We start from the raw sequence: 20,582 nt of genomic DNA on the forward strand, positions 1-20,582 counted from the left end.
ACACATACATACAAACAAGCACACATATACATATAAATTATGAATTGAATATGCATTCGCCACTTTTGCCATTCAACGGCGTCAATGGTGAGTGATGTAACTGCGCTTTGCCGTCGCAATTTTCACTTAACCCACATTTCTATTACGCTTCTATTTTAGAGCGACGAAAATTCAAATGCAAAATGCAGCAATTATTGTCGCCACCGCCGCTGGCACCGCCTATTAAAAACCGCTAATGCAAATTTACATACATTTTTGATAGTGTTTGGCCTAGTATGCATACATTAGTTACGCATAGCAGCGCATAATAACGCATAAGAGCACATACTAGCTCCATAGGAACGCATAGGAGCGCTTGTGTGCGCAAATCGCTTTATTTAGCAATGTAAGCCACTGCATTATTGATGGCCGGTCTGCGCTTCGATCGCTGTCGCGGCGACGCACATTATGTGGTTCACTAGGAAATGCTCGTGGCACGGTCGGCTGGCAAAGAAAATCAAAGCAAACAGCAAAATTTATTAAACGAAAAACAAAAAAAAAATCCAAAATGTTGCAAGCGAAAATCACGCCAACATTCCGATTACGGTAACACTTCGCTGTGTTGTTGCAGCTCACACTCAACACTCACATGCCACACTCTCAAGCATTACACATGCACTTTCTTTGGTGTTCAGCCCATTTAACGCTGCTGCGGCGCTGCCATTGTGGTCAAGCGGGTTTTTGCGCACATTCTGCATTCCCCAGCGATTTCGGCTAAACTTAGTGACTCGTTTGCCGTCCAGATTGGCGAAATCGCAATGCCTGCTTTTAATTAACCCAGTAATGACAAACTCATTGACGTCAGCGCAGCGCACTCAACATAGCGACAACCAATCGTGCGGTGTCGATGTAAGTATTACAACATTTTGTTCAGCAAAAACGAAAAAAGAAAAAAGAAGAAGAAAGAAGCAAAACTCACAATAAATTGTCTGCCATAAATTATGCACATCAAGCTTCATTTATTGATTTATAACAAATAAATATGTATAAATATGTGAGTAGTCGCCTGTATAAACACAAAGCGCTAGTTATTATTGCTGTTGCTTGCGGCGCAGTTATACTCGAATGTATGCAATTTCCTTAATGATTTGCGTTGTTGCTGCTGTGCGCTTGCGCGCTTGATTTTTCAATTGCGCCGCGTACATTTGACCTTTTACTTTGACTGCCAAATGCGTCGAGCGGCGGCGTTGCAAAGGTGAAGCATAGCGCATCTTCACGAATGATGCGAGACGTTTGAAGCTTCAAACAAATCTATGTATACATACACACATAACATAAATGTGTAAAATGCGCAGCTAAACATGGAAGATTTATTTTATTTTAATATTTTTTTAAGTACACCCAGCGGGGATTTGCCTCCTTAAATAGTAATAAGGCATATTGAGAACTGCTCTTTTCCGAAAAAGTCTGCAATGACAATGTTGTATAAAAGGTTTTGTATTTGAGATTTTTGGAATGGTTTTTTCTCAGTTATCATATATTAAATACATATTTTCTTATTACTAACGAGACATTATTTTTAATATGACACCAAATTTAGTGTCACAGTCTCTACTGCCTTAAAAGATCATATTTAATGGTTTCTGCAAATCATTGTGAATAACTCGTATTCGAATATACTTTTGGCGATGCGATCTGTCCAAGTTTTTACCACTTCGGAATTCTCACATATCATGTACTTTTCTCGGGTTCAACTTCTAATATCTGGTTATTTTACTTTTTAGTTACATAATTAACCCTTTAACCAAAAGAACTCAGATATACATATATGCGTTTCTTAATTATTGAAGCTGAAGAATAAAAATATTCAACTATAAACTAGATCTTATTTTCTATACAAATTTTATGCACCTGTGTACCTAAATTCCCACTAATTGAAGTAAGTTCCTTAATTTCATATTTATGAAATCTATTCTGATTATACTACTATGGGCAAAAAATAGTAAGACTTTGTTCATAGTTTTGAAATTCTCAACTTGTTTCCCTAAAAGTAATTCTCCTTGTCCTCTATACTCAAAACGGCTTCCCCGGAGCGCTTATTTAAGTTTACTGAATAGCCAGAAACCACACGGACCTAAATCAAGCGAATATGGTGATACGGAACCACAGTGGTTGGAAATACATCGAAAAACTCACGTAGAACCTAACGAATAGCTTGGGGCAAATGATGTATAACATTCACATAGCATTCCTTGTTGACAGTTTGGTCAGTCGGAAGGAATTCCGAGTACATCACACCTCGATAATTGAAGAAGCCTTGATTTTTGACCGGCTTTGACAAGTTTTTTCAGCTCTGCTACGATATTCGGCCGATTTATCGTCTGTTTCCGGGCTGTAAGCATAGATCTAAGACACATCGCCAGTTTCATTTTATCCTGGTAGTCGGAAAACATTGATTTATAGACGTTACGGCGACGCTGTTTTTTCGAAAAAATCGAGTGCTTTTGGAACCGACCGTACTTTCAGTTTGCTTAGACCCAAATGATCTTTCAAAATGGTTTTCACTGATCCTTCCGACATCCAAACGATACCAGTAATATCTCCGACTATTAAACGTTGATTCTCAAGCACCAAATCTTTTATTTTATTGGCGTGTTTATCATGAGTTGATGTTGATATGGCCGTCCTGGACGTGATTTGTCGTCAATTTTGCGACCATCTTTGAATAATTTGTATGAATCAAAATCACTTGCAGGTTTTTTGCAACATTCTTTACATTTCGTCACCAGAAATTTGATTCCGCACACAAAATTTAATGGAACTTCTTTGCTCAATAATTTCACTAATCATAAAAATCGCCGACTGCACTTTATGTACTTCAGAAAACCAAGCTTATACTAAGTACTAATGATTATTGTGATGCGACATTTGGCACAGATGTCACTGACAGTCATACCAAGCTAGAAAAACAAGATTTCGACGAATGGGTTTTCGCGGAAATTTAATATAAAAAGTCTTACAAAGTAGAATTTCTTAAAATCAAAAATCATTTCATAACTATGGAGAATATTACGAAAAGTATTCAGAGACTAGGTAACTATGAGGATAGTTTTTGGTTTATAAAATCTATATATAACTTTCCAAGATGCAATGACAAACCCAACGTGGGCCCAAATTGTGTTTTTTATTTTGGGTATTTGTCTTCAGAAGGTTTTGAGAAACTCTTTTGTAAGCCATAGACGGGAAGAGAGCTAATGTAGATACCATATATTTGTTTTAGTCTCTAATTTTCAATGTCAATAAATTGATTGCAAGTTTTTGCCGTTGAAAAAATAAAAGTTATATATTTTCATCAGAATCTATTCAATAAGTTTGTGTTTTATAAAACCAATCGCAGTCAAGTTCACAAGCGTAGTCGCCCAGCAAAAGCAACAATTATCGGTTAAAAAAATAATTTTATTTAATTCACGCTTATTTACGACTTTCATCGCTTATTTAGTTAAATGTTGAACTTATTAAGCTACGCATACCGGCGCCGCAACAAACGGTACAATTATTAAGAACCGCAGCAACAACAAAAGTTGTCAGCGGAAATCCATGTCTTTGACCGCTAGTTAAATACACATAATCATTACCAGCAACATAAAGTCTGGGTGAATATACAATTGCAATATAAAAATATTTATGTATTTAAATACGAGTAATAGTCGACATTAAGCGGACGTTCATTGACCGAGACAGCACGTTAATCAATAAGTAGTATGTCTGCGCTGACGAATGTTGTAATCGAAAACTGGTAGCCAAGCGGGTAAAAAGCTGCAAGTTGACGTAAAACACTGCATTGTTACGATTTACTATTGCTGCTTTAATGCTTTAACGGCGTAATACGTAATTGAGTCCATTACATGCAAACGTGCGGATGAAAATAGTCAAATTTGTAACAAAACCGCCATTAACACGAGAGCGAAAAGAAAGTTTGCAGAGGCGGTAACGCTGCGATACTTATGACTTGTTAATGCAACTTTTACTTTCATGCCACTTGAGTTTGTGGGTGCGAAGCGAGGCGAACAATGATAACGCCGCTAATGTTAGCAGGTGCTGTTTCTGGTGCACTTAGAAAGTTAATTTGCGAATATTGGCTATTTAACTGCCAGGAACGAGGGAGTTTCAGTTCAGCTTGCTTTACAAAGCCAGCTGTTGGAAGGCGAGAATGTTTTGCAGATTCCCAATATGATAAATGTTTACGTCGCCTCGGCTAGCGACAGCAGAGACAGAACGTAGTCTGAATATTGTTTTCGCTTATTACTTATTGAGTATCGAGGTAATAGAATTGACTTTAGTCCAAAGAGATTAAGTTAGGTCAGGTTAGGCTAGATGGCTGATCAAGAGATCGCACATGGACTAGTAGAATTAGTCCTTTGTGAAGCCATTGAAACGAACTCCCGTGTTCGGACTTAGATATCGGCAAACCGTTTAGTATCCAATACAAATCTACAGAGACGCTTAATTTCTATGCTCGCCAGGTCGGCGGGTGTTCTGAAGCTATGTGCCCCCAAGTGCCTAAGTCTTGACCTCCCATAAGCAGGGCAGTCAAGAAGGAAGTGCTGGCTGGTTTTTACTGCATCCTCCTCCAAGCAGCTTCTGCATGCGGCGTCCGGTAAGATTCCCAGTCTTACAGCATGTATGCCAATTGGGCAGTGGCCCGTTAGGAGCCCCATCATTAATGAGAGGCTAGCCTTATTGAGGCAAAGAGATCACCAGATCTTCTGCGGTCTATCTTGGGCCAAAAGGCCTTTGCGACACAGGTACCACACAGGTACCAATGCTGGACCATCGCTGACCGAGCCGTCGCGAGGCCCAGCCATCCAGTAGTAGAGAACAGGAGGATGCAGGAGCACCTACCCGTTCCCATTTTACCGATAGCGATTCTAGGGTGCCTTTCCGTGCCAACTCATCAGCCTTGCAGTTACCTACGATTCCGCTGTGGCCCGACACCCACACCAGTATTATAGTAAAAGGACTCGCCGTCAGAGACAGTGACGCCAGACACTCTTCGACCAACCTTGAACGCACTGTGAACGCGTTCAAGGCTAGTATCGCCGCTCTGCTATCTGAGTGAATGGTCACTTCCCTGAAGGTAGACACTCTTTTGAGCAGCATGTTTGCTGCTACCTTGATGGCTGCAACCTCAGCCTGGAAAACGCTGCAATAGTCGGGAAGTCTGAAGCTGGATTTGATGGAGAGCTCCCGACAGTAGACCTCTACACCAACCTTCCCCCCAAGCTTTGACCCATCCGTAAAGAAGCTTACTGCCCCTTTCCTCCAACGACTTCTTCCCTCTCATAACTCCCTCGTCGGTATATGGGCAGAGAAGGAGCCGCCGGAGTTCGATATGGCGACTCCATGATCTAGAAGATCCGGTATGAAGACAAAGCTTGTGAGGACATGCGAGTGTTCAGATGAATGCCCCCTAAGGAACCCAGACTCTCTGAGCCTGATAGCCACCTTTGCGGCCATACACCTTCCGGCAATATCCACCGGCGTTATGTTCAGGATTGCATTAAGTGCGATGGTTGGGGTGGACCTTAATGAACCGCAAATGCTGATGAGCGCGGCTCGTTGAACGCTCTCAAGTTTCTTTGCAAGAGTGGTCTTCTGCAAAGCCCTCCACCACATGAAGACTCCATAGAACATTATGGGGTTGACTATGGTGTCTAGAGCCAGAATACCACTTTCGGTGAGAGGCCCCACCTCTTGCCAATAGCTCCTCTACAGCAATATAAGACAATCGATGCCGTTTTTGCTCTCTCTTCGATATTCGGTTTCCATAAACGCTTCCTATCCAGGATGAGCCCTAGATACTTTACTGTATCCGCCGGTTGCAAGCGGATACCTCCCAATAGCGGTAACGGCGTCTCCGGAATCTTGTACCTTCTACTAAATAAAACCATTTCTGTTTTATTTGGATTGATGGCAAGTCCACTTTCGACCGCCCATTTCGTTACAACGCTGAGATATCCCTGCGTCAATTCATACACGGTGCTTAGAAACTTTCCTTTCACCATAAGTGCTACATCGTCTGCATAGGCAATCACCTGACAGACAAGATCCTCTAGCTTTTTGAGAAGGTCGTTAACGACCAGGATCCATAAAATAAGAGAGAGAACTCCACCTTGCGGGGTTCCCCTGCTCACACTCCGCCGCGCGCTCGCGCTGCCCCATTCTGCTTCGACCACTCTGTCACACAGGAGACTGAAAATGAGGTGCTTGAGGTTCGGTTCAACCCCAAGACCGTCTAGTGCAGCTACGACTGCCTCTGGCAGGACGTTGTTTAAAGCTCCCTCAATATCGAGGAAGGTCCCAACTGCGAAGTCCTTGCCCTCAATTGCTTCCTCAAGCCATGACACGATAGTGTGCAAGGCAGTGTCCACTGACTTTCCTTTACGATACGCATGTTGCGCTCCTGATAGATACTCCCTCGGAATGCGCCTCCTTAGATACCAGTCCATCAGCCTCTCCAAAGTCTTTAGTAAAAACGAGGAGAGACTGATGGGCCTGAAATCCTTTGCCGTGACGTGGGAGCCAGCCTTCGGGATGAACGTAACCCAAAGAGAAGCTCGCAAGATTTTTGAGTATACATAAACGTATATATTTCATATCTCTGGCAGCAATCAAAGTGCTCCAAAATCGGAGCTGCAGCAAACCAGCACTTATAAAAACTAAACAAAGCTCGAGGATTTTCACCATTATTACAACAAAGTATTTACTCAACTACATAAAGGGATGACAAATTCAAATGGATTGCTTTCAAATAATAAAATGGCTGCCCATTTGTAGAGCAGAACAAAAAAGCACCCGGAAACTTAAATTAAATGGAATGCAGGGAAAAGAAAACACGAAAACTCGCTTTAAAATCAAGGTGGTACTCATCGCTTATTTCGATATTCGTGATTTGGTGCGTCAGGATTTTTTTCCGGAGAGACAGGCGGTCAATAAGGAGTTCTATTTGGCCTTGTTTGGGCGTTTGTGTGAGACTATCCTTCGAAAACGACCGGAATTGTGTAGGAACAATTCAAATGGATTTTAAACGGTGGTAATACACCACCGCATCGAGCTCCGATTGTGACCGAATTGAAAGATAAAAGCGCGATGAATACCATCGATCAACCTCCGTATTCACCGGATTTGCCTCCATGTGATTTTTTTGTTTCCCAAACTGAAATTGCCGCTCCGTGGAACCTGTTTCAGTCGATCGAAGGAATAAAACGAAATTCGCCAAAGGAGATGAAGGCCATCGCAAAAGGTGTTTATGAAAAGTGTTTCATGGACTGGAAAAATCGTTGGCATAAGTGGGGATTACTTTAAAGGCAGCAATATAATATTGATGGATAGTTAAATATTTTCCGTTTTATGTAGAATTATCAAGTACTTTTTTGTCAGAATGTATAATAATACTTTTAGCTTGCATTAGTTAACTCCCAACAGGTATAATAGATGACATAATTCAAGGTTTGAATAGAGAAATATTACTTTCAGGCATTTTTAACATTGCAGCACAATTTTCGTTAAATATACTGGACGGCATTACGAAGAATAATTGCTTTACAAAGTAAATTTATATAATTCAAATCAAATAATATTATCAATACTTCAATAAATATTATTCATTACAGTCTTAGCCAAGTCATTACAAACAAAACTCTATTAGAGTAAAACCTAAGGTGCAACTCATAAACCCTATGTCTAAGAAGGGAGTGGACAATCACACATACACACAATTTTCGGTTCGATTTGCCAATTAGGTCTTAAAAAACTCGTGGGCGCTTTAACAGAAATCTTTAATCGCGCTCTTGATGACTAATCAGGGATTTAACCGATAGATTTGTTTTAGAAATCTCAATTCACTACTATTCTAACCATGATTTGCTTTACACTGAAACATCGAAATAGTAGTAATTTGTTTACATTGAAAATAGTTATTAAAAAAGGAAGCAATCTGGCAAAATTCTAATAAATATATCAATTCCATATATATGATTAGAAAATACATTCGAGATTTATAAAACGACTTAGCATACCTGCATTTTGTATCAAAACCATCCTTAGGTCCCTGGTTTTTGGACGTCAATGAATGGTGTCATTGACATCCTTTTTTTAAGCCAAGTAAATGGCAGCAATTCTTGCCTCATTGACTATTTAAAGGCCATTTTTTCTACCAAAATTATGGCTATACATCTCAAGCTACGCATCAATAAAAGCTCACCATGCTATCTATTTTATTCAATAAAAAAATAGTCTAAAGAAACTGTATCGGATTAAATTATAATATATAAATTTGATTGAATATTAAAAATATTGATTTTTAATTTTTCAAAGTTAATATACATAGGTTTTCGTAAAAAATGGCTCACCCTATACACCACGTTTATTTTTTTTTTTTCATTTTTATGATTGTTGGCAGACGTGCGAATATGCGTAATAGTCTGTCAACTTTTTTGCATCCCATAGATAAATTATAAGCTGCGACACTTTTTACACGTTTAATCATTGTCTTCTATAGTTTCTAATTTACAACCACTAATACGCTTACGGCTACATTTATAAACGCCCACAAGTTCGCTGCTTAAGTCTTTAGTAAAATGCAAAACTTTAGAATTATAACGCATATTGCAACACATTTCCCACGCATGTGTGGCACACATGTATGTATGTGTGTACACACATTTTACAGTAAAGAGCAAACTTTATGCCGCCATAAATCTCGAAACGCTGAACTCACACAGCGCACTTGTTGTCGTAAATCTTTACATCTTTACAACCCAGTTGATGAGCTTACATTTGGCGTATAAATAAGCGGCATTGCCGCGCATTCCCAAGCCAAACGTATGTGCCGATATGAACCGTAAATTTTTCACACCAAACAGCGCTGCCATCATCATTGCAATTTGCTCACTTCATACACACACACACGTGCATATAAATACAGCAGTGTCTGCGCGGCAGCACTAGCATCGAGAAAGACTGGCTGAAAATCTTCAGCCCACACTTCAGAGCTTTGCGCGTATGTTTGTAGATATTATAGCATGTGTGGCTGCTTTAGTAGCTTCTCAAACTTGCATTTACATATGTTTGTTGGATAGTCAGTCACATGTTGCACCTTCCGCTCTGAAATAAAGCTAGAAACGTGACAAAAGGTAAAAAAAAAAAAAATATTTATGGCAGTTATTGTGTGTTGTAAAATCGTTATGCATATCTATAGAGTATTTTTTAGGGTCAGACAATACAATACAATATTTTAAGATAACTTCGGGCATATGGTCACGCCAACTATGTCTTTTGAAAACCTTCGGTCAAAACTTCAATATTTTTTCCATAACCAACCTTATTTCGGCAATAACGCCGCGAATATTGGTTTTCGGATCGGAAGTAGTAGCTGATATATCTTTGACGTGGCATATATCCACTAAAGTAGTGTAACGCTGTCAAGTCACATGACATCATAAACAAAATAACGGTTTTACACGCTGTATGGCTTCAAAATTAAGCCAGTCATAATGTTACAGTCAAAGGGGAATACAACAGAGCAATTAGTAATGCTTTTTATTGACGCAGCCATTCAGTCAGGAATGAGCATCATCGCTGAAGATGATTTTTCGTTGAAAATCCAGATCGTTTTCAAGTTGTTGCTCAGTCCGATTCACGAACATACGACGATTCTGATGGTCAGGTGGCTTCAGTTCTTACGTCAATTTGATCTTCTAAGGATGTGGGCCAAGATCTTTTCGCAAAATTTGCCACAACGACGTCACAGAGATGCCCAACGCTTGAGAACGCCATATGAGAGACTGCTTTGGACCTTCCTCAATTGATGCGCTAGCGGCAGCTATATTCTCGACTCTGCCGGCACTTCTTTATCTCACTGGCAAGGAAACGTTTTTTACTGTGCCTGTGGATTCAAATTTTTCCACCAGAGGCTCAATTGTTGATCTGACAGGACGATTATGACGGCCATAATTTGATTCGTTGTTGGATCATATGTCTTTCCATGATGGAATGGCAAACCTTACGGAAGAGAAATGTCAAAAGAGCGGGGAAAAATATGACATCATTTGCTGTCGCTATCTGCTTTTGTAGCGTCCCTTTTGAAAAATCCGTTAATAAGCCAAATTCTTAGCCATAATATTAAATTTATTGCGTTTTAGTTCTTCTTGAAAACAACGTGTCTAAAAAAACACCCTGTATATACAATACTAAATATATACGTCAAAGTAAGCGACTAAAATTAGTAACGGTACATGTACAGAATTTATTGTTTATACATGCACACATGTGATGCACATTGATAGATATTGAAAGCCACATTAAGCTCGCGCTGCAACTCCTGTTTTCGCCGTTTTGCACTCTCAATGTCCGCTCATTCACATGATGGTAGCTTCTTTAATTCTGCGCTGTGTGTGAGTGCGTCTGTATGAACCCAATTGACAGTGAAGATCAAATGTGGCACAACATGTGCGAGAGCGTCTAGCTATGCCAGTGTCACTTCCCACTTTTCGCTAGACACTGCACACTGCACACTGCACGCTGCAGCGCCGCAACGCCAACACCGACGGCATCGTTTTCAATTGCATAATCATATCGACGATCGTTTGAATCCTACTCAACGTGAAGTTATGATGTTTGTTTGCATTTTTTTCACTTCTTTCTTTTTCTATTTGGGCTTTCTGCGTTTAGCTTTTTGAAGATACAAGTATGTATATGTGTAAGTATGTGTTTTGCTTGTTTTGGCGCATCTTCTGTGTATTCGTCATTCCTTTTCGACTTGTTCGCCTGCCGATCTAACAGGCTGCTGCAGCTCCAAAGTTCGCAGCGCAAATTTTCCCGCGTACTTTTTTTACGCTTATTGTTTTTGTATTTTTCGTATGTGTATGTGCTCAACGATATGTACAGTGATGCTTATAAATATGCAACACAATCATGTATATTGTTATTTTTATTCACGTATGCTCTTAAACTTTATTTAATACCTATGTGTGTGTAATTCAATTGTTACTGAGCTTGTTTTGTGGGGGATTTTCGAAATTTTCCCATATCATAAAGTAGTTTCATTGATTGCATAGTATTGTATGGGTTACAAGTATAAATATAGCTGAAGATGCTCTTCAAGCCAGGATGAAGTTTACGAGTGCTGCAAGAAATATAAAATGCTCTATATGCAAATGGAAACTAGTATACACACTGGTTTAAAAATATGCTAAGTTTTAGCTTTTATTTAAGGTTAGTTACTTGGGTTTCTAAGGGTACAAAACAGTTTTTTTTCAACAATTTTTTTCTCATAAAAAATTAAATATTTTATTCGAATTTTTTATTATTACAAATATACACTATTAACAAAGAAATTCTGAAATTTTTGGAAAAAATCCTTACAGGATCATCTACAGTCGAAAAATTCATGTTTAACTTAAAACCTTAACTTAGAACTCAGAAGAAAGAAAAAAACTGAAAATTGGATTTTTGGCAGATATTTTTAAAAAAAGGAATGAAAATTTAGCGATATTTTTTTTTCAAATAGCTGTAATAGAAAATAAGTTCTTTCACTCAAGTCTTTAAAAATTGTATCTCAAAGCCCTGTGTAAAATTTCATGAAGATCGGTTGAGTAGTTCTCGATAAATCTTGTCAACCGACTTCAAAAACACAGTTTTAGGGAATACGCCTAATTAGCCTCGAGTGCAAACGGTCTCAAGGCTGTATCTCCGAAACTATTACTCAGATCATCTTGAAAATTTTGAAAAATGTTCTACAGGTGTTGCATAATTTAATATGATAATAGAAAAATTGGACTTTTTGAAACCCGTAAACCCATGTAACCCCTCAAATATTCTCTGGGAGTGAGCTATTGTTTTAAAACTTCCTCTGATGTTCTGCATTATGTGTAGCCTAGGTTAATTTCTTTCTACTAACCATTATTTTGAGGATCCAAATCTTCAGAACACATCGAAGCCTAAATAATTCAAAGACAGTATCATCTAGTTTGGCATCGTTTTCATAAATTTTTGACAAGGTGAGAACGGCAATTGTACGCCCTCAGGGCACACACTTTGCACAGAGCTGTCGCATACCTCTTAAATGCGTCCAGCACGTATTTTTGATATTGCTTACTGATTCTTCTGATATTGCTATAGTATCTGATATTGCTATAATATCAGCTATTTATATGAATATGCGGTCAACTGTAAATATTTCGTGGATTTTCGCTGTTTTCCTTCATAACTGCCCTTTTTTTACGATCACTGAGTTAATCGTTTTTTGTGCTCATATGATCTGTACGAAAACCACTTACGAATGGTTGCTTCTAAGTTGTGCCACTAAAAATGTGTCAGAAGATTCTTAAGTTAAAGCTTTGGTAACCGTGGCATATATCTTGTATCATCCGATTGAAGGCTGGACATTCGATTAGATAACACTACTCAACAAATTTAAAGGCGACTAACAGGCTAAGAGGTCTGTGAGGTATTTGTGGTGTCCTGATTACGCATTTGATCAAAAATATTTCGTTACGTATAGCTATTTTTGTCATTTTTGTAAATGGTGATGGTTTGAACTCCACATGCCTTGACCACAACACAAAGTTCCTACGTGTTATGAAATTGTTACTATCATTTTCGGTTTTAGCAAACTAAAATTTGCAAGAAACAGCCTCTAACAGCACAGTCGCAAAATAACTGTAAACTAGTGTAATATTCCATCATTTCTTCATGCTCCGCAAAAGCTCAGCATTTCGTTGAATTCCCTTTTGCAGTTGAAGAAGGGAACTGTGATGATCCCTACAATATTATTAATTCGCCTTTGCATAGAAGTAGAAACTTTTTGGTCTGTCCACCGTCAAGTGTCCCCCAAAGTAATTTTTTGCTATGCCCTATGTTGCTAGTGTTACAAGATCTGAGGCGTTTTTCTAGGGTCTATTGTTTCAAACAACCTTTAAAGTAGCTGAACCGTCTGTGGCAGCCATCCCCGAGCGAGCCACTCGGCTGCCTTTTTATTTGCCTTCTATCTCTATATGACTGTGTATCTAGATGATATGAACCGAGTTACTCATGAAAGTCTACTTACTGCGTGCTTCCATAACTTAACGTAATTAGACTTGGTAGTGGCAGTACGGGTAGCCTTATTACTGCTTGACCGTTCACTAAAAAGTTTATGGACTTGCTGGTTAGAGTATAAACCTACTCGGCTCCTTCTATGTCCACGATTTCTGCTTGAAAGACTATCTTTTATTTATTTACTTTGAAGCTACCTTCTGCATATGGATTACTACAGAAGAAGTCCGCTTCTTTCCCTATTTCACACTTTGATCTGTCAGTCAAAATGTAGATTTTACTTTTGGAACTGTCGATCAAAGAACCATTAGTCGAAAATGAAAACATTGTGTTTAATTTCTCATGGATCTGTCAATGTCAATGTCAAATATGATACCATGTCCATAAAGATAATGAGTCTGGCTCCTTTAGGCTGAAATCCTAAGCCAGCTGGCCGTAAGCATTGCCTCATACTTTACTTGAATATGCATTGGCCGGTTATCGCGGATAACCTCCAGAGCCGTTGTGGGCGTTGTTTTCATTCTACCCCAGCAAGCAGGGCCTTCGCACTTGTTCCAGGCGTATGATGCAGAACATGATTTCATCCACCACACCACCGCAACACCATTCGAAAAATTTTGAAGCCCTGCTCTCATGCTGAGATTTTAATCTATGATAACTCCGAAATATTTGACATAGCTCGAGAGTACAATAGTTCTAACCCTTAAAGATGGGCGATTGAATTACGAAATTTTTGTCCTACTTGTGAAAAGACAGATTTCTGCTTTCTCCGGTTGAAACATAAGTTTAATTAATATGTCTTTAATTATTTTGCGTAAGTTGTACCCACTGTTCCCAAGTTGTGGTTGATTAGAGTTGAGTCATTCCGAAAAATTTGTCGTACATCTAGCACATTACTCGAAGAAAATTAAGTATATAAAACATTTTTGCATGAACATGTTTTAAATAAATCCAGTTATTTCGTTCTACATATGTATATTTGCATGATAACTAACGATATTCTTCACTTGCTTCTAAACGAACAAAGTTCTTGGGCAATTTTGCGAAATCTACGAACGAGTATATCGGACCATTAATACCATATTTGACCGCTCAGTATAATAATTTGGAAAAGACTTGCTCTCGCAACATTATTAATTAATATTTCAATTTCCATTAGCCATTGAAAAAAACTTCACGCAAGTTCAACATAAAAATAACTTGTCCACACCCTAAAAACAAATTAACATTTGAATTATACTTTTCTCTTTTCTGATATATTCACGGTCATAAGCCGTCATTACTTTCTTTCAATGCATGAAATTTGTATGCATGGCATTTATCCTAGTATGCCAAGTGCACAAAAATAATTGAGTATGTTGAAATTGCTTTGGTAAGATGTTACGTGACTGTTACTGGTTTAGTTTTGGCTCCGGAAAAATGTTTCTATATATTTTCGATTCATCAAAACCTTCTGATAAATACTGATCCTCTCTTATTTTTAAACGATTTCAAATAAATATATGTATACAAATAAAATTTTAACTTTGATATTATACAAGTAAAGAATTTATTATGCGATATTTACACTCCAGCGACATTTTTGTGGTCGCTTTTATAAGTGGCTATTGACCAAACACAATTTTTGATGTACAATTTACTACTGCCATCACTTGTTACAAAGGGTGATCCATTTCGAGGCTTCCTACCTTTTTAAAGAAAAAACACAGAAATTTTAAATTTAATGAGGAATGTTTATTATCATTCCAAAGTACATTCTTCCGCATTTATTTTTTGAAGATTAGTCAAGCATTTCGACGGGTAACTCCTGACGGTTACATTCTCGCGAGCATTATTTTTGAAGAAATGTGAACCGATGATACCACCGGCATACAAACCACACCAAATCGTTGTTTTTTATGGGTGGAATGGCAGCTCTTGAGCCTGAAATCGCTAAACAAAATTTGGCTCGAAAACGTCGGAACTTTTGAAGAGCCCATAGAGCGAAGCTTTGTCGCTTGGAATAGTTATTTATTCTTCCAAATCAATTTCCTCCCCTCCAGATGCAATGTACTTATGCCAACGGATTTTCCAATCTTTGCAACACTGGTTGTAGTCACTTTCCGGGATAGCCTTCAGTTCCGTCTTCGCTCCGACTTGAATCTACTCTATCGTATAAAAACGGTGTCCCCGGAGCGGTATTTTGAGCTTGGTGAAAAGCCAGAAGTCGCACGGCGCCAGATCAGGTGAATACGGTGATTGCGGAACGATATGGGTTGAGTTTTTGGCGAAATGATCACGAATTACGAGGGCAGTATGGGTGTAAAAACCAAGAATTGTCTTTCCACAATTCCGGCCTTTTTATGCGGATAGCGTTACGCAAACGGCGCATAACGTTAAAATAATATTCCTTGTTGACTGTTTGATCCGTTGGAAAGAATTCATAATGCACAACACCACGATAATCCAAGAAAACAGCTCGATTGATCGGTTGTTTCGGGGTCGTAAGCATAGATCCAAGTCTCTTCGCCAGTTATAATGCATTTCATGACACCTTGGTAGTCGGAAAGCATCGTTTCATACCTTTTTTCCAAAAAATTCAATGTTTTCTGTACCAGTCGAGATTTGACGCGCTTGAGGCCCAAAACATCCTTCAAACTGGTATTGGCTGAGCCTTTCGATATGCCAACTTCATCAGCAAGGTCTCTAATTGTTAATCGACGGTTTTTCAACACCAAATTTTTGATTTGTTGAACGTGAGCTTCGCCGATTGAGGTTGATGGTCGCCCTGGATGCTCTTCGTCTTCGACACGTTCACGGCTGGCTTGGAACTCACTATACCACTTGTAAGAATTTTTTTTAGACATGGCCTCATCGCCAAGTCTTTCTGCACAATCCTCAACATATCCGCAGCAGAAAATTGATTCCGTAAACAAAATTTTATGCAAATTCTTTGCTCAACAAATTTCGACATCGCAAAAAACGAAAAACTCACTTTTAGCAGCTCACAAAACGACACGCATCTCAAACACTAGTGAATATTTTGACATTAAGTTTGACTTAAATATGACTGACAGTACTACCAACCTAAAAAAAAAAAACTCCAAATCCTTCGACGCGCGCAGTTTAAATTCAAATGACACCTTTTTTGGGCGCAGAATGACATATGTACATAAATTCAGCGGCAATTTTCAATGATACTTGAATATGAAAAGGGATCATAAATATTTAACGTTTTGTTTTTCGAATGCATTAAAGGTTTCCATAGTCACCACAAATTTGAAAAAAAAAAATATAATTGTTCTATTATAAAACCATAAATTTCTTAACTCTTTGCATTTATTATTTTATAGCTATTTAGAATTTTTTTACTTTTCATTGTTATTCAACACAATAATGACCTACTTTGTTGTTGGCTATATTTTATATTTACCCAAACATAATCTGCATTATTCTACATTTTTATTTACCAATTTCAGTTTACGACTTATTCTGCTAGTCTCCGCGACATGCCTATTGGGCAGCGCGTACTCGGCTGCCAGCAGTGATGTGCTCGCCTCAGCCACTACCGCTAAACCGCAAGGCTTCGCTGCACGCTCCATTGAAGCGACCGATGAGGAGGATGAATTTGAATCGCAAGCGCAGACGCATTTAGCTTACCGACAACAACAGCAGCCACAACAAATACAACAACGTCAATTGTATGACTACAGTCAGTCAGAGGAGGATCAGGAGGAAGCGCCACGACAAATCTATCAAAGTCGAAATGTGAAGCAGCAGAGTAATTACCTGAAGCAAAATAAGAAACCACTAACCAGCGAGGAGGAAAGCGAAGAGGAGGTAGAGGAAGAGCCGGACCGATTATCACAATTGTTGGCTAAGTCATCGTTCAATTGCAACACGAAAAACTCAGGGTTGGTTGTTGGTTTTTACATTTTTGAAATAAATATTTAATTTATATACTATTTGACGCTTCTGCAGCTATTACGCCGATGAGTCGCTCAACTGCGAAGTATTCCATTACTGCCAAGACAACCAACGCCATTCCTGGATCTGTCCGGAGGGTTTCACCTTCCATCAAATCCACCTCATCTGCATGCCACCATCGCATGACAATATTTGTCAGCAATCGTCGAAATATCACATTGTCAACGATTACCTCTACAAACCAATCAATCTTCAGGAACACCAAAGTAAACCAAATGTGACCTTGCGCTACTCAGAACGCTACTATCCCGAGAACTACTATGAAAACGAACGTTACGAAGATGAAGAGGAGGCGCCACGTCAACGCGTGAATCATCAGCGTCAACCTGTGAGTAACCAAGGAAATTGTTATAATTGAATTATTATAATAAAATACATCTTTTACATTACCAGGTTCAAGTGGGCTTCCAGCAGCAGCAGCAGCAGCAACAACAGCAACAGCCCATCTACCAACAGCCCCGCCAACAAGTGCAGCAGGTACGCCATCAACCCGTCCATCAGCAGTCACAGCCTCAACAACAGCAAACAACCGCTTACCGCAAACCAGTGGCCACCGCAACAACGACTCAGCCACAGCAGCAGCAACAACTGGTTCAACCCATACAACAGCACCCAATTCAACAACGGCCCATCGCTCAAACGATCGCTCCACTGGTTACACCGAGCCCTTACAGATTCTTCACGGCTGCATCTCCCCTGCAACATGCCGTGCCACAGCCACAAGTTTACCGTACACCAGAGGAAATTAATATTTCACTGTTACAGCGCCGCCCACAGCTGTTCGTCGCCACCTCGACGCCGCGGTACTATGAGGACGATTACCTATACGAACGTAGAAAGTAAAGTTGCTCAATTAAAATCGAACTCGCTATCTTTCTCTTCAACTGTAGTCTCTCCACACTCTTGCTTACGGTAACCCTATCTTGTATTTATCTTGTACAGCAATTGCAATCTGAATTGTATTCAAAGCGCAAATCGAACCCTTCGATCCTAATCTAGCTTTAAACATTAAGTCTAACGAATTGTAAACAATTTTTATTTTTACTCTTTCTTAGTTATTTACTGTTATAACATCTATGTATATGCATGCATATAACGAATTCGAAAGTCGTCCCAAAAATCGAATTATATGTGTACCTTAATATGAACGGTTATTTGTACTTTTGTAAACATAAATTAAATTAAATATGTGAAAATACTAAATTACTGTAATTATTCTGGGGTTTTCATGGGTTGATACTAATAAGTGGTAGGCCTAACTGACCGTGGACGCCAGCGAACACGTTCGCGAATTTCAAAAAACAGGAAAATGATTAGTAAATTATTCGATTCTTGGTTTGGATGTTGGTGAAGCTTCTCTATCTTTTTCTTCGATTGCGACTGTCGAAAATTAGTTTGACGAGCTCTAGTTAAAACGGCTACCATTTCGGATCGCTGGATATCCAATTATGCAAATTAGCTGAGAGAGTAGGCTTCTAAAAAACCTCGCGACACCAGAAAGCTTGAAGAGTGAAGAGTGCGACCGCTTCACAACAATATTTGGCACTAATTATGTTCAGCGGTTTCTGCACCGTTTATTGACTGTTCTATAGCACAGACTAAGGAATAGACGAATCAGTGAGATTCACACGTTAAACCAGCGCGGAAGAAAATGAAAACTCTCCTTTCTGGGGTTCTCAAGTTGTGATCTGTATACATCTACTACTTGACTACGCTCATCGCCACCACGGAGGCTTTCTATGTGAAATGTTTTTTTCAGACGAGTTGGACTTGAGGCAAACATATCGACTTTAAAGAGAGTCTGTTGAGAAATAAATCATCGTTTTTCATTTTCTTAGGCTAAGTACTATCGGACCACCTCCGTATGTAAGTAAGTATGCATAAATGAACTCCGCATGAGAACCAGTTTCTATCCTGAGTTGGCTCAATAAGCAAGTGAGCTTCAAGTCAACGAACACATCACTTATCTTATCCTCAAAGATGTTCAAAAAGACTTCCTTAAGGGATTTCGATAAGTCAAACTCGATGCAACATAATATCCGTCATCGCCTTTTGAGCGCTTACGTTTGAGATGCACTCCGACGTTTACAAGTTAGCCTATACTGCCAACCCACTACTGCGATATTAGCCTTTACGGCTGTGCAATCTGTACCAAGTTCGCGCACTCGACTCAGCAGCTCCTGGTTCCTCGCGCGTCTATTCCGTGCTTCAGATCGTCATACGTCGAAACGTCACATCATTCAAGTGCAACTCTTGTACTGGTTGGTGACACTTCCCGAACTTTTTCAGCCTGCGCATCACCTGAGTGGAGCCTGTCGCATGTTGCCCGTGCTGCAGGATTCTACCCCTGTAAGCCAATACATTGGCGAAAACCGCCTCTTCGGGTTATTCAGCAGTAACAACCACCACCTACACGCTATACCCTCACTCCCAGGATAACCCATGGACATCCGCGACAATCGATAGCTGCGGTCCAAGATACCAAGTTAAACGTAAACAAGGATCGCGAGCAAGATAGTTGTGGAGGAAGCCTTCACACTGCACAATACCATGCAATACAGGTATCGTCCCATCAATGGCGACATCGACCGTAGGGATACTACCCTTTAATATCAGGATATAGCATTCTGATCAGGTGATATCGAGCTTGAAATATTTACTATATACCTCCCTCTGTTACATGTTGCCTAACATAATATCGGCATCCCTATCAAAATTATGGGCACCTGCAATAGCTCGCCTGACATTACAATCGGTAGTGGTGGTCTGATAATAAGCATAACCTAGCGAATTACATATGTTCACCCTCACATCAGACCATCTGCCCAGTATTATTTCGATCGAGAAACTTCCTGACTTTATTTATGTGGACAACTCCCCCTTCATTAACCTCAACGAAGGTAACTGCTTCGGCTCCATTGAATTTACCGAGAGCTTCTTAACCGCACTACCCATTCCTATGAACGTAATCGTTGATGAAAGTCAAGTCCGCAGCTGGTACCGCTCTCTTCATCTCGGCTGGAAGAATCGAGGAACGCCGCCCCAATTTCCAATTTTTAATCGTGCGACACCTTACGCCATATCGATCTCTGTGATTCCTGAATAAGCGATCTCAATTTGAAGATTCGGCAAATGGTAAACCAGCATACGCGGATAATGGATAGAGCATCTTGTAACCTCTCCACCGGCGTAAGTAAACTTTGGACTACTATCAAGCCAAAGATTTGTAAAAATACGAATAGACATGATAACCAAGCTACAATTCAATTCAATGGCCATGTCTCTTCGGAAACGAAGAAGTGCGCGATTGTTTAGCCGACAGTTCACATTGCACCCTTCGACAGACAAAGCCAAACGATGTGTTACCCGACAGTTGCGTAAAAAGACAAGCCGCATCATTTACTTTCATCGATGAGAAGGTTCGAAGTGTCATCAACAAAAAAAGTCTTCCAAATCCATTGGTCCAGATGGAATAAAGCATCTATTCTCGACAGGAGTAAGCTTCCCAACCAAGGTCTTCAACCACTCTTCAAATATCCGAT

General features: G+C 39.5%; 1 protein-coding gene across 1 annotated transcript in view; it reads left to right on the plus strand.

Moving 5' to 3' along the window:
• The window catches only part of LOC105233859 (putative uncharacterized protein DDB_G0271606), a 36,005-nt gene extending 17,762 nt beyond the window's left edge, over nucleotides 1–18,243 (plus strand). The window contains exons 2-4 of the mRNA XM_011216028.3: nucleotides 16,533–16,967; nucleotides 17,035–17,368; nucleotides 17,434–18,243. Of these exons, the coding sequence (XP_011214330.2) occupies nucleotides 16,533–16,967; nucleotides 17,035–17,368; nucleotides 17,434–17,883 (1,219 nt within the window). The 3' untranslated portion in view covers nucleotides 17,884–18,243. The remainder of the gene's footprint in view (nucleotides 1–16,532; nucleotides 16,968–17,034; nucleotides 17,369–17,433) is intronic.
• Nucleotides 18,244–20,582: the final 2,339 nt, after the last annotated feature.

Source organism: Bactrocera dorsalis, chromosome 3 (genome assembly GCF_023373825.1).
Source record: "Bactrocera dorsalis isolate Fly_Bdor chromosome 3, ASM2337382v1, whole genome shotgun sequence".
NCBI classification, from domain to species: Eukaryota; Metazoa; Arthropoda; class Insecta; order Diptera; family Tephritidae; genus Bactrocera; species Bactrocera dorsalis.